The sequence below is a fragment of the Podarcis raffonei genome, chromosome 9 (genome assembly GCF_027172205.1).
Source record: "Podarcis raffonei isolate rPodRaf1 chromosome 9, rPodRaf1.pri, whole genome shotgun sequence".
NCBI lineage: Eukaryota > Metazoa > Chordata > Lepidosauria > Squamata > Lacertidae > Podarcis > Podarcis raffonei.
Window position 1 is genome coordinate 77967084 of NC_070610.1, and position 14384 is coordinate 77981467.

General features: G+C 41.9%; 2 protein-coding genes across 3 annotated transcripts in view; both read left to right on the top strand.

The window, feature by feature from the left end:
- LOC128420551 (CD209 antigen-like protein D) overlaps positions 1 to 14384 on the top strand; it is an 86653-nt gene that overhangs the window by 63244 nt on the left and 9025 nt on the right. The window contains exons 1-6 of one of the 2 annotated variants that reach the window (XM_053402149.1): positions 5034 to 5130; positions 6710 to 6793; positions 9656 to 9733; positions 10566 to 10676; positions 11767 to 11865; positions 12753 to 12839. In XM_053402149.1, the coding sequence (XP_053258124.1) occupies positions 6739 to 6793; positions 9656 to 9733; positions 10566 to 10676; positions 11767 to 11865; positions 12753 to 12839 (430 nt within the window). In that variant the 5' untranslated portion in view covers positions 5034 to 5130; positions 6710 to 6738. Of the gene's footprint in view, positions 1 to 5033; positions 5131 to 6709; positions 6794 to 9655; positions 9734 to 10565; positions 10677 to 11766; positions 11866 to 12752; positions 12840 to 14384 lie in introns of those variants that run through there. The other variant, XM_053402150.1, reaches the window with a different exon arrangement.
- The window catches only part of LOC128420550 (CD209 antigen-like), a 57784-nt gene that overhangs the window by 34375 nt on the left and 9025 nt on the right, over positions 1 to 14384 (top strand). The gene's annotated exons all lie outside the window — the stretch shown is intronic.

The following is a 14384-nucleotide window of genomic DNA, read 5'->3' on the forward strand; positions in this document are numbered from 1 at the left end:
TAAACTATCCGGTTTTAAGTTAAATAAATTAAAGGCAAAAATGTTGACCAAAAATTTGGAAAAAGATGTAAGAGAAAAATTAAAGATACAGAATGGAATTAAGGTGGTTAAATATATATATATATATTTGGGAATTTGGTTAACCACGAAAAACATAAATTTAATTCAGGACAACTACTCTACAACATGGAAGGAAATTTAAAAAATTTAGACACATGGAATAGAGTAAAACTTTCGTGGTTGGGAAGGATGGCGGCAATAAAAATGAATATACTCCCAAAAATGTTATTTTTATTCCAGAATATTCCAGTGATCAGAGGATCTTCAATGTTTAAAGATTGGGAAAAAACTCATTTGAAATTTATATGGCAGGGGAAAAGACCGAGAATTAGATTTAAACTACTCACAGATCAGAAAGAAAGAGGGGGATTCTCGGTGCCAAACCTGAAACTATACTTCGAAGCCTCCTGCCTTTGCTGGATCAAGGATTGGATTAATTTGAAAAACACGGACTTGTTAGACCTAGAAGTTTTCAACAACAGATTCGGATGGCACGCTTATTTGTGGTTAAATAAAGAAAAGGTGCATAAAGGTTTTTCAAACCATATTATCAGAGGGCCATTATATGAAGTTTGGGAGAAAAATAAAAAAAAAATGGAATGGAAAACACCCTGGTGGTTATGACTAATTGACATCCTAACAACCAAAAAAGCAAACATGGAAGGAGAAAGACTGACCTATGAAGACCTACTGATAAGAACGGAAAGCAGTTGGAAATTGAGAACATATGAAGAGTTGAAAGATAAATTAACAGGCTGGTTGCAATTTCATCAAATAAATGCAGTATGGAAGGAAGATAAAAAAATAGGGATAAATGAGAAAAAAATCTAAATTTCAGATAGAAATAATAGAAGGTAAAACCAAGTTATTATCTAAAATGTATAGCATATTGTTAGAATAGGACAATAAAGATGAAGAAATAAAGGAGGTTATGATAAAATGGGCAATGGACTTGGGATACAATATAGAATATGATAATTGGGTGAAATTATGGAGCAGAGGAATGAAATTCACGGCCTGTGTTACGCTTAGAGAAAATTTGGAAAAAATGATGTATAGGTGGTACATTACACCGGCAAAATTAGGAAAAATGTACAAAACAGGAAATAAGGCTTGCTGGAAGTGTAAAATCAAAGAAGGCAATTTCTACCATATGTGGTGGACTTGTGAAGAAATGAAGAAGTTCTGGGAACTTATTTATAATGAATTTAAAAAATATTTAAATACACCTTTCCAAAAAAACCGGAAGCCTTCCTACTAGGAATAATTGGGGACGAAATTAAAAAAGAAGACCAGACACTATTCCACTATGCGACACTAGCGGCTAGAATATTAATAGCACAAAACTGGAAAAACCCAAACATCCCAACTATTAGAGATTGGCAAACAAAATTATCTGAATATGTTGGACTAGCAAAAATGACGCAAAAAATCAGAAACCAAAAAGATACAAAGTTTATTAGTGATTGGAATAAATATATAGTATACATTGAAGGAAATTATAGAAATTTAAAAACCACAGCAGGTTTGATATAAATCTTACGATGCGCAAACCATTAACAATGAAGCTGCAGAAAAAAGAAAGAAGTTTTATTAAGAAGCCCGAAATCGGGAGGGAAGGAGGTCAATAGGTACGTAGAGGAAAGATTTAAAGAAGGAGACAAAGAATTGTAATGAAAATTTATTTTACTTTTATGTTGTGTATGGATGTTTTTTGATATTGTTGATTTGTTTTCTTTTGGTTATTTAAACGAAAATCAATAAAAAGAATTTAAACAACAACAACTGCTGATTAAAGAATTGGAGAAATTTCTGGATACCAAGGAAGATGAGATGGAGAAACAAATTGAGAGGGCACACAGCACTAAATCAGCATCTGCAAGAGCAAGGAAAGTTCCAGGAGATTGCTTAGTTCAATTCTCTACAAGAACCATACAGGACAAGATTTTGCAAACTCAGAACAACCTTCAGACTGACATCGAAAGGATTACAAAGGATTACAAGTGAAGGAAATCCCAACTAGACTCCTAAATAAAAGGAAAGACTACAAATTCCTAGCAGATGCTTTAAGAAAACCCAGCGTGTTGGGAGTTCCCCCAAGGACTGAGCTTTCAATTCAGAATGAAATTATTTTGAGCAACAGGAGAACAAGAATGTGTTAGCTTCAGGTTTCTATTTTATACTTTGTGTAATGTTAGAAACAAATGAGCAGTTCAGAGAGTGAAGATATCTTATCAAGCAATATGGGAAGCCACAGAAAAATAAGAATGGTAACATATGATGTTCTTAACATGCATTATGTGAAAACTGGGGGGGGGGGATTAATAGAATTGTTTTTATGCATACATGAAATAGACCATCCAAATAGGCAAAGGCACTTCTATAGAGGATGTTCCATCTTTCTCCAAATCCTGCCTTAGCCCTACTATCTTTGAACATAGCCTTGGGTTCCACCCTGTGGTAGGGATGCCATACATCTGGGTTTTCCCAGACTCATCTCCTTTTTCAGGGTCTACATGCCCATCCTCGAGGATTTTTAGAATTTGCCAAAATTTCGGGGGGTTCTTTTCTTCCTTTGGTACCAAGACAAGCCCCAAAGGAGCATATTTGTGCTTGGGAACTCCCACACCAGCAGTGTAACATTGAACACCTGTGTCCCAGGAAGCGGTGTGTCTGGGAGCTTTCCTTCCCAGCCAGAGAGTGTGCATGTGCAAGGCAAGTCCAATGTGCCCCCGTCCCACAACCCTGCCAGAACCATCTCTCTCTCTACTGGCTCCCTTGGACCTGACATGGGAACCGAGAGAAGGCAGAAGCACAGTCGGCCTCAATCTTTTGTTTCATGTTTCTGTGTACATAGTTATGAGGGGTTTCTAGCATGTGAAGCTTTGTTGTTGTTGTTTAGTCGTTTAGTCGTGTCCGACTCTTCGTGACCCCATGGACCAGAGCACGCCAGGCACCTCTGTCCTCCGCTACTTCCTGCAGTTTGGTCACACTCATGCTGGTAACCTCAAAAACACTATCCAACCATCTCGTCCTCTGTCGCCCCCTTCTCCTTGTGCCCTCCATCTTTCCCAGCATCAGTGTCTTCTCCAGGGAGTCTTCTCTTCTCATGAGGTGGCCAAAGTACTGGAGCCTCAGCTTCACGATCTGTCCTTCCAGTGAGCACTCAGGGCTGATTTCCTTAAGAAAGGATGCGTTTGATCTTCTTGCAGTCCATGGGACTCTCAAGAGTCTTCTCCAGCACCATAATTCAAAAGCATCAATTCTTCGGCGATCAGCCTTCTTTATGGTCCAGCACTCACTTCCATACATCACTACTGGGAAAACCATGGCTTTAACTATACGGACCTTTGTTGGCAAGGTGACGTCTCTACTTCTCAAGATGCTGTCTAGGCCTGTCATTGCCCTTCTCCCAAGAAGCAGGCGTCTTTTAATTTCGTGGCTGCTGTCACCATCTGCAGTGATCATGGAGCCCAAGAAAGTAAAATCTCTCACTGCCTCCATTTCTTCCCCTTCTATTTGCTAGGAGGTGATGGGACCAGTGGCCATGATCTTCATTTTTTTGATGTTGAGCCTCAGACCATATTTTGCGCTCTCCTCTTTCACCCTCATTAGAAGGTTCTTTAATTCCTCTTCACTTTCTGCCATCAAGGTTGTGTCATCTGCATATCTGAGGTTGTTGATATTTCTTCCGGCAATCTTAATTCCAGCTTGGGATTCATCTAGCCCAGCCTTTCGCATGATGTATTCTGCATATAAATTAAATAAGCAGGGAGATAAAATACAGCCTTGTCGTACTCCTTTCCCAATTTTGAACCAATCAGTTGTTCCATATCCAGTTCTAACTGTAGCTTCTTGTCCCACATAGAGATTTCTCAGGAGACAGATGAGGTGATCAGGCACTCCCATTTCTTTAAGAACTTGCCATAGTTTGCTGTGGTCGACACAGTCAAAGGCTTTTGCATAGTCAATGAAGCAGAAGTAGATGTCTTTCTGGAACTCTCTAGCTTTCTCCATAATCCAGCGCATGTTTGCAATTTGGTCTCTGGTTCCTCTGCCTCTTCTAAATCCAGCTTGCACTTCTGGGAGTTCTCGATCCACATACTGCTTGAGCCTTCCTTGTAGTAACCTTGCTAGCGTGTGAAATGAGTGCAATTGTGCGGTAGTTGGAGCATTCTTTGGCACTGCCCTTCTTTGGGACTGGGATGTAGACTGATCTTCTCCAATCTTCTGGCCACTGCTGAGTTTTCCAAATTTGCTGGCATATTGAGTGTAGCACCTTAAGAGCATCATCTTTTAAAATTTTAAATATTTAAATATTTAAATATTTTTTTAAAATATTTAAATAAAATTTTAAATATGTGAAGCTTATCAGAATCCAATTCAGTGTTTGTGCAGATCTAGCTTTCTTTCCAAGTACAGTTATCGATGAGTTGCCATTGGTTGAAGGTCAGTTGCATGCAGGGCTTTTTTGCATCTGGAACTCACTTGAACTCAGTTCTGACACCTCTCAGGTGGACACCATTGTGAGAGAGCAAGGGAGGTGTTCATGGTCAGTTCTGGTACCCTTTTTTCTGGAAAAATAGCACTGGTGGCATGTATGTTTTGATGATGACACATTCATTAAATGTAGACCAAAAATGTTGAAATTTGAATATTTCTGTTCCTTGTCTTTCTACACTAATGCACTTTGCCATATTTCCTGGTACAAGTGTTGAGATAGGAAGCTTTCCAATATTACTAGCAGAGTTTATGTGGAGTAAGGATTCTTCTGGGGGATATGCTTTGAAGGTAAAGTATGTACCCGGCCTAAATAAAGGATTATATTCCTAAGAACACTTTGAAAAAAATAAGTAGGATATCAACTCTGAAACCAACATTTGCCTGGGTTTATGCTTTATGTGGAATGCTGATTGGCTAAAATGAGCAGCCAATCAGGAAATGGTATAGCCTAAATGGGAGGAGTTCTGGAATGCCTGACATCACAAGGGAGGTGGTTCTTAGCCAGTGGAAGGATGAAAAACCCTTAGGAGGAAATTAGGGAAAAGATTGTTCCATGGCAACACCAAGGTATCCAAACAGAAAGAGGTCTGAGGGGTGTAACACTTTCCTTACAATCTATGATATTTGCAGGGACTCATTCCAGGGCCAAAAGGTCACTAAGAGGGAAAATGATAGGGAGCTTTTATAAACCGCAGATGGTTTTTCTCTTTCAAATACTAGACCTCAGGGTCATCCAATGAAACTGAGTGGTGGTACATTATAAGGATGTGCACAGGTGCTGTATTACCAATTGTATTACTGTATTACTGGCAGTTTGGCCAATAGCAACCACCAGGCAAGCAAGAGGTTCTTTAGATTCCACTGGACAGAGAACTGACAGACTCTTAGGTAGAGACAAACTCTTATTAATTGGTAAACATCAGGAAAGAAATTGATCAGCAACCTGGAATGCAGTCTAATATAAAGCCAACAGCAACTGGAATAAACTACAAAGCTAGCAATATAACCAATAAGCAAAATATCTCAGGCAACAACAACAAAACAGATAGAATAGGTTTAGTTCTTCATGTCTCTCCAGCCGGTGGAGATCTGGAAGGCTTATCTGGGATACTTCAGACTGGTAGATGGTCGTTCTCTTCACATTCTGGAATGGAGCATAGAACAATGTATCAAGATCTCCCTGTGTCCTTCAGCTTCTGGCCCTTATATGCCGTATTTTTCCTTGTATAAGACTAGGCTTTTTTAGCTAAAAATTTAGGTTTAAAATTGGGGCTCGTTTTATACATGGGTTGTGCTGAGGGGTGTTTTGTTAATTTGGAGTCCCCCAAAATAGGGGGTGTCTTATACGTGCTGGCATCTTATAGACGGAAAAATATGGTAGTCTGTAGCGTAGGTCTCATGCCAAGCTGGCAACAGATGTAATTCATGATGTAATTCTGTTCCCATCCTTTGATCTGGCCTGGGAGTCGACACATGTGGGTGTGAGCCTTCATTTGCATTCTTTATCTGTGCAGTTCAGTCACTGTAAGGTTACTTTCCTTGTTCCCAGTCAACTGCTTCCTCCTTCCTTCCCCCATGCAGGCAGGTGTTTGATAGCTGGCCAAGCCATGAAGTTCCTTTCGCTTCTTCTCAAACAGCCATGTCCCTTATAGTAAAGCTCCAGCTACATTGCAAACCAGGAGCATCACATTCTGTTTTATTCCCTGGCAATGCAGGTGCCCTGCTCTGATTCATGGGCCCAGTTTGTCAATCCAGATCTAGAGCATGATCCAGAAAATATAAGTCTTTGGGAAACCCATTTACTTGCACATCAAGGGCTGCTAGATCAGATGGCTTTGAAATGGGATTAGACAACAGTCCTCTTCTTTCTTTAAGCCACAGCGTCAGATGTCAAGCTGAGTCTTTGCAAAAAGAAAACAAAATGGCACACTTGGAGAGCCTGGGTAACAGCGTCCCCTCTACTTCTTTTCCAGGTCCAACTCATGGTGTCCAAAGTCTTGCTAGATTCAATTGGATTTATAGAGTGAAAAATACTGTATATTGGACTCAACAATGTCTTTACGGGAAAGGATGGTCTAATACTGATGCCACTTTCTCCCTAATGTGCTCATAATCTTATTCTCCATTTGTTGTTGTCTTATTCTAGCTTGTTGTTTCCTAAACACAACTGAGAGGATGGAGCAGCCAGCGCCCACAGAGCCTCCAACACTATCGGCAACTATAACTGATGGTCTGTATACAGCACAGTCATATGGGATGAGGTTTCTCATAAAGTAGAGGCATGCATGGGAAATGCACAGGTTCTGTCTGCTTCTTTTCCATGTCCAACTTGTGGTCTCTAAAGTCTTTTTATTATTTATTTATTTCGTTTTTTAAATTAAAATTTTACAATCAAATATCAACGTACAATATAAAAACAAGATTCCAAAGAATCCCCTGGACTTCCCTCCTCCCCTTTGTGGGTCCAATTGTTAGTCATTTCCTCCTGCATCTTTTATAATAATCCAAATCTTTTACATTTCTATTATGTCCAAAATTCTCCATTAAACTACAAGTGGTTTCTGCTGCTCCAGAGAAGCGGACACTGAGCAATGGACCCAAGCTACAAGAAAGAAGATTCCACCTAAACATTAGGAAGAACTTCCTGACAGTAAGAGCTGTTCGACAGTGAATTTGCTGCCAAGGAGTGTGGTGGAGTCTCCTTCTTTGGAGGTCTTTAAGCAGAGGCTTGACAACCATATGTCAGGAGTGCTCTGATGGTGTTTCCTGCTTGGCAGGGGATTGGACTCGATGGCCCTTGTGGTCTCCTCCAACTCTATGATTCTATGATTCTATGATTCTATGGTATTCCAACCACACTAAGAATTTTAGCTGTTTACAGTGGTTTTAAAAATAGATTATAAACTTTCCCCATTCCTTAAAATTTTCCTGATTTCTGATACATTTTTGCCATTTCGGCACAATCCACCTACTTTATCTGCCATTCTTCTCTGGTAGGGACTTCATCTTATTTCCATCTCTGGCCCAATAACATCCTCGCAGCCATGGTCATGTACATTGTCTTTTCTGCTCCTTTGGGATTTTGGCGCCTAGAATTCCTAACAGAAAGTATTTGAGGGTTTTTAGGGGGGGAAATTAAACTTTTTCCCCAATTTATTAAATATCATTTCCCAAAATTCTTTTACTACCTTACATGTCCACCACATTTGATAAAAGGTACCTTCTTTTTCCTTATATTTCCAACATATATTTGACCCTGTTTTATACATTTTTGCTAATTGACTGGGAGTTAAATACCAAGAAGAAGAAGAAGAGGAAGAGGAGGAGGAGGAGGAGGAGGAGGAGGAGTTTGGATTTGATATCCCGCCTTTCACTCCCCTTCAGGAGTCTCAAAGCGGCTAACATTCTCCTTTCCCTTCCTCCCCCACAACAAACACTCTGTGAGGTGAGTGGGGCTGAAAGACTTCAAAGTGTGACTAGCCCAAGGTCACCCAGCAGCTGCATGTGGAGGAGTGGAGACGTGAACCCGGTTCCCCAGATTACAAGACTACTGCTCTTAACCACTACACCACACTGGCTCTCACACTGGTATGTCCGCTCTTAAAGAAAACTTCACTAGATCCTTTAGATCTATCCAATTACCGCCCAGTTTCAAATCTTCCATGTCTGGGTAAGGTAATTGAGAGAGCGGTTGCTGGACAGCTTGGTAGGTTTCTGGAGGAAACATCAGCTTTAGATCCATTTCAGTCTGGGTTCCGTCCTGGTTTCAGGACCGAGACAGCTCTGGTTGCCCTAACAGATGATCTCCCTAGACAACTAGGGGATGAGGGAACAATTCAGGAATATATACACGGTAACTTATTAAAAATTAGGCAATAAGTAAAGGACAATAAAATATTACTGATGTCCACAGCTGAAGAAAGGAAAAATTACTGTAATTTAATTGGCTGCTCCTCTTAACGTCAGTTCATAACTGTTGTTTGCAAATGCTTACTGAAGTCCTATAAACTAGATATCCAGGAGCTTAGAGAAGAGTAGAATGCAAATGAGAATGCTATATTATCAGTAAATAGATGAATTATTTGAAAAGCAATTGTAATGAAAAGATTATACTTGTAGAACTGCAAGAAGTTCTGTAAGGAGGATTATTTGAAATATTGCAAGAAAAACTATGGAAAGAATTATTAGTTAATGATAATTAAGAGTAATAGAGAAATTAAGAAATGCAGAACAAGTGATAAAGAACGGGAAATCATCAGAGGTTGTTGATGGAAGTCTAAAACTTTGCATAAGATAAGAATTTTTGTTAAATGATTGTTGGAAATTATATGTTTAAAAAAACTAATAAAAATGTGGAGAGAGAGAGAGAATGCTATACAGTGGTGCCCCGCAAGACGAAAGCCTTGCAAGACGAAAAACTCAGTAGACGAAAGGGTTTTCCATTTTTTGAGTCGTTCCACAAGACGAATTTCCCTATGGGCTTGCTTCGCAAGACGAAACATCTTGCGAGTTCTTGTGAGTTTGTTTCCTTTTTCTTAAAGCCGCTAAGCCGCTAAGCCGCTAAGCCGCTAAGCCACTAATAGCCGTGCTTCGCAAGATGAAAAAACCGCAAGACGAAGAGACTTGCGGAACGGATTAATTTCGTCTTGCGAGGCACCACTGTATTATCTAAAACATTTTTCAATACCTTTGAATCCATATGGAACATCTTTTTTGTATAAGATGGAGACTGATCCAGCAAATGAAAAAGAAAGACATTTCAGTTATATTGGACTCAACAATTGTCTTTACAGGAAATGATTGTCTAATACTGATAGACGCCAAAGTTAAATGTTGGAAATGCCTCATTGAGACATATTTTTGGCCTGATGTTGTTGTCCATTTCAACTTTGTACCGATGAAATCCTTGACATTTGTAGATGTGCATCTATTTTAAATATTATGTTCCTGTAATAGGGAGATTAAGTGCAGGAGAATAAAAGCAAATTTTGTGAGCTTTCATGCTTGACAAGAGACTCTGAGCTTGAAAGGGAAAACACCCACCATCCAACCAATGTGTTCACAGTCATTATAATAGCTTGTTGTTTCACAGATGCAACTGAGAGGATGGAAAAGTCCGGAATTGATGAAGCACCCAGAAAGGATTCAGCAGCAGCAAAAGAAACTGTTGGTCTGTATACAGCACAGTCATATGGGATGAGGTTTCTCATCAAGTAGAGGAATGCATGGGAAAGGGAAGTTGATGGAGAGACAGGCAGGGAGTGGAACCAGTCAGGTTGTGCCAGTGAGAAGTGCAGAGAAAAGCACACACAGCTCTTTGGGTGCCAGAGATCCATGAAGCCCCACAGAAACCCCAGGATTCAGCCCACTCTTGGCTGCTGGCTGTGGTGTTCCTTTACTGTGTGCAGCCAGGAATTGCTCTACCATTAGGCAGAATGAGGCAGTTGCCTCAGGTAGCAGGTGCTGGGGTGGGTAGAGATGGGTAGACCACACAAGCTGCACTGCACCTCCTCAGTTAGCCTGCTGCCCCATCAGCAGCATCAAAATAAGAGCCAATGGCCAGCCCAGCCCAGCTTCTGTATGTGGCATTATGTGTTCAGAGGGAGCATCTTGTCATTTGGGGAGCAGAAAGTCCTTTAGTATCAAAGGCTACTGTCTTCTGATCCAGACATTGGTCAGAAAAGCTTTCTCAAGCAGCAAGGCATCCCCCTTGCTTCCTCCACCTGCTCAACCACCCAGATAACCATCCCTTGAACAGTTGACCGTCTCTGGCTGATGGCTGCCACGGCATACGGAAACCCTTTTTCCTGGAGTGGCAATGGTATGTTGGCTTGTTGCTATTTAGTCGTTGAGTTGTGTCTGACTCTTTGTGACCCCCTGGACCAGAGCACGCCAGGCACTCCTGTCTCCCACTGCCTCCCGCAATTTGGTCAAACTCATGTTGGTAGCTTCGAGGACACTGTTGGCTACTGATGGCTAAATCAGAATTTTCTTTCTTCAAGCATCTACTTTTCGGGACATGGTTACCTTCTTAAAATCTCCAACGGGTGAACGATTTATCATACTTGAGATGTTCATCCTTATTGCCATGACACTGCTGCTTTTCCTTCTATGTAAGTACATAATTAGCATACTTTGCAACTAATGTCATGTGCTTTGCTTAAATGCCATTAGCATTTCCAAAAAGAGATGGCAGGATCCAACTTCCATTTATCCCTTTCATCTCTCTTTGATATCAGGGGTTGAGTTACATCTGTCAGCCAGAGAGCAATGACACTGTTTTGTTCTCCCTGAATAAGTGAGTTCCAGTTCTTGGAACAGAAGCACAGGCTGACACAAGTCCCTGGAACACCCTGGACAATTCCCTTTCCCAGTTGCCATTCTCTGCTCCTTTCCCAACTAACCCTCATTTGCTGGGGGAGAGCCCCCATTCCTGATCCTCACCACCCTGCCCTCTGCTAGGGCTCCAGTCCCCTGAAGGAAAGTGCTTGGGGAAAACAGGCTGCAGAGGATAAAGTGGGTGGGTCCAGAGCCTACCTAAATATCTAGATATATGCAGGGCCTTTTTCAGCCGAAATTCATCAGGACTCAGTTCCAGCCCCTCTCAGGTGGGCTCTGTTGCTAATCTAAGAGAACAAGGGAGATATTCAAGGTGAGTTTGGCACCTCTTTCTCCAGAAAAATAGCACTGGATAAATGAACACATGACCTATTTGTAAACCTAGTTCATTTTTAAATGGCACTCCAAAGTAAGCAAAGCTCAGGGGGAGGGAACCAAATGATCCAAGACTTTACATATTTTGAGCATCCGGCAGGGCATGAGGCAGCTTGGCAAATGCAAGTCTCTAGGACAAAGAGGACAGGTGTATCTAAAGCTTTCAATGGAAGGCCAACCATCTGATGACAGAAGCAACAGGCCAAATGGAAACAGGACTTCAGAGCACCAGGGCAGCCACAATCAAGGGACAGGAAACATCAATATAAGGCCTGAGAGGAGAAAATATTAATAGAAGTCATATTCATGTTTTTGTTGATTTGATTTTTTTTCACTCTTCTCCCTAAGCTCCCAGGGCACGTTACAAGTCAGCATTTAAAATGCAATGTTAAAAGCAGTTTGAAACCAAGTATCCCCCTCCCCCAGGTCACCAGACTAGTAAGCTAGAACAGAATTTCTTCATTTCTTTTCTACCTACCTCCTCCTTAGATCAGAAGGAAATGAAAAAAAGAGCTGATTTTCAAGTGGGATTGGGAATGATTCGAAACTTTGTTGTTGGGATTGATTCAACCTATAAGGACAAGGATGGTAAGCATTTTATATACAAATCCTCGCTTTTGCTAGAACATGTTTAATTTAAACGGACTTCAATTCCTGTAGTTCCCTTTGGGATTCATATTGTGTGAGCAAAACATTCAGTGAAACTCATCACCCAATAGAGTTTATCACTTTTTCACTGCTCAGCATAAAGAAAAGCAGGTGGTTGTGATTCTCACATCTCCCCACTAGAAATGCTGTCCTTCCCCATCACACTGTATTTCACAATGCTTGTGCTAGTGCTAGATTTTAGCACTAGTGCAAAGGAACTTTGCCCCCACTTCTCCCTGCATGCCATCACCAAAGCTGCTCCCCAGGGTGGGGAGAAACTTCAGAACAGAATGGAGGGAAAGGGGCTGAAGATTGCATTGCACAAGGAGAAATTCCTGAGCTTACAGAACGCCCTCTTTAGAACTATGTGGAATGCAACCCAATATTCATCAGGAAAAGAGTTTGGGTGCCTGTCTTTTCTTAGATTTCAGAAAGCATAATAGAAAACCGTAAAGTAAACTTTGCATATTTGGCTTTACTGTGTGACTCAGTGGGGAATTGTTTTGTGACCCTGTGATTCCCAGCAGAAAAGGAGGACAAAGGAGGGGAACATTAGAGATACTTCATGAGCCAGTTTCAATATGAGAATAGGATAGTGGATTGCATGGGTCTTTGGTCTGATCCAGCTGCAGGATTCTTCTGAGGCTTTCCATTGGTGATCTCAGCCAAAGAGAATCAAGTCTGCCCTCATATTCATAAGAACCCCATCCTGGAGCTCTGCTTCTTGTTTCAGGCTAAAGTGTTTTAAAATGTTTGGAAATGGTTTCTTAATATTTGCAGATTGTTATTTCAGATACTCCTGCCTTAAACTGTCTCAAATCTTTTAGACTTCCAAATACTCGCTGTAGTTCAAAACTTATCAGAGGAAGTGCGGCATCTTGCCATCCAAAATGATCAACTGCAAAAGGAAATTGGTAAGCTACCCTACGATGCTGAAGAATTGTAGTGCAGTGGGATCCTGCCCTGATTCTGCCCCAGCTGAAAGCCCCTCCTCTAGCTGAAAACTCTTAGAGCCAGAGCAGAGAGCTGTCCTCCTTTTCAGGTCAGCTAAAAGACCTGTCCCTTACTATATTCATCCATGGAAGAGAGATTCTTGAACAGCACATCTGAGGCAACCTCTGACAACTTGGTCAGAGAGACTGCTGGGCAGTGGGATGATTGGTGCAACAACAAAATCTCTCTTGTTTCACAAGCCCATCATCAGAAAGAAGCCCTCAAGCCTACTCACATAGTGGATTGGCTCATTGGCGTGTGGGATAAAATACCTGCAGACCATAGCAACTCTCACTCTACCCACAGGCCTGTTTTGGTGCAACGGCAAGTACCCAGACGGCAAAACCTAGGTCAGGATAGGATCCTCCATTTATCTGCACAGGTCTCTAAGGTGGGCTTTCCTTCACTGGGAACACTTGCTTTATAGGTAAAGAGATTATAATGATGTTTATAAAGCTTTTTATGAAAAAGCAGAGAAGGGGAATGATTTCTGAAATATTCTATGATTGGATATCATGTATCAAATCAGAACACAGCTGCTCAGAATCCTTAGTCCAGACTCAAGCTCAGGAAAACACAGACCACTGAATACATAACACCCTTCTCCCTTAGACATGAACACTCATCCCTGTCAACACAAATATTCATCAAAGTGGTGTGGGCAGTGCCTCACCCACTGAGATGGGTGAAGCTCATCCCCTGGGTTGTTGGGGATCCTGATGGAGCTGGAGCTGGTGTCATGGGTGACACTGGTGTCATTGCCTCCACACTGTTTGGTGTTGCAGTGTTGGGGCCCCATTCCTCAGCTCTACCCTGGGCCGCAGGTTCTCATCAGGCACATCAGCCTGTGAGTCAGGCTGATTGTTCACCTGGTGTTCTCGCATGGTAGCAGTGGCTGGCGCTGGGGATCAACATATTGATCAATAGACAGGCATCAACGTATTTAGTCCACATGCCGGCAGTGGACCTGAACATCTGGGGTGGCAAGCTTGTCGCCCCGGTAACAGCAGTGGAGATAAACACAGGGTGATCTCCGTAGTTTGGGATGTAGACAGGGTCATCAGGTGTGAAGGACCTGGGGGCCGCTGGAGCCCCTTGGCCAGGAGGCCGATCAGATGCAAGATTTGGGTGCAGCCAATCCAGGAGTGATGCCAGCTTCTGGTTTATAAGGAGCTCTGCTGGGCTTCAACCTGTGGCAATGCAGGGTTTGAGGTGCTGCTGCAGCAGGAAATCAACTAAGCTCTTGTTCCAGTCCCCCTGGGCAATCCGGGTGAGGGATTCCTTGGTGGTCCTCACCATTCTCTAAGCCTGTCCATTCGTTGATGGGTGGAACGGTGCTGCTGTGACATGGCGGATTAGGTTGTTGGCCATGAACTTCTGGAACTCGGCTGACATGAACTGTACTCCATGATCTGACATGATGGTGTCTGGCAGGCCGTGTAGGGTGAAGAAAGACCCACAGCAGG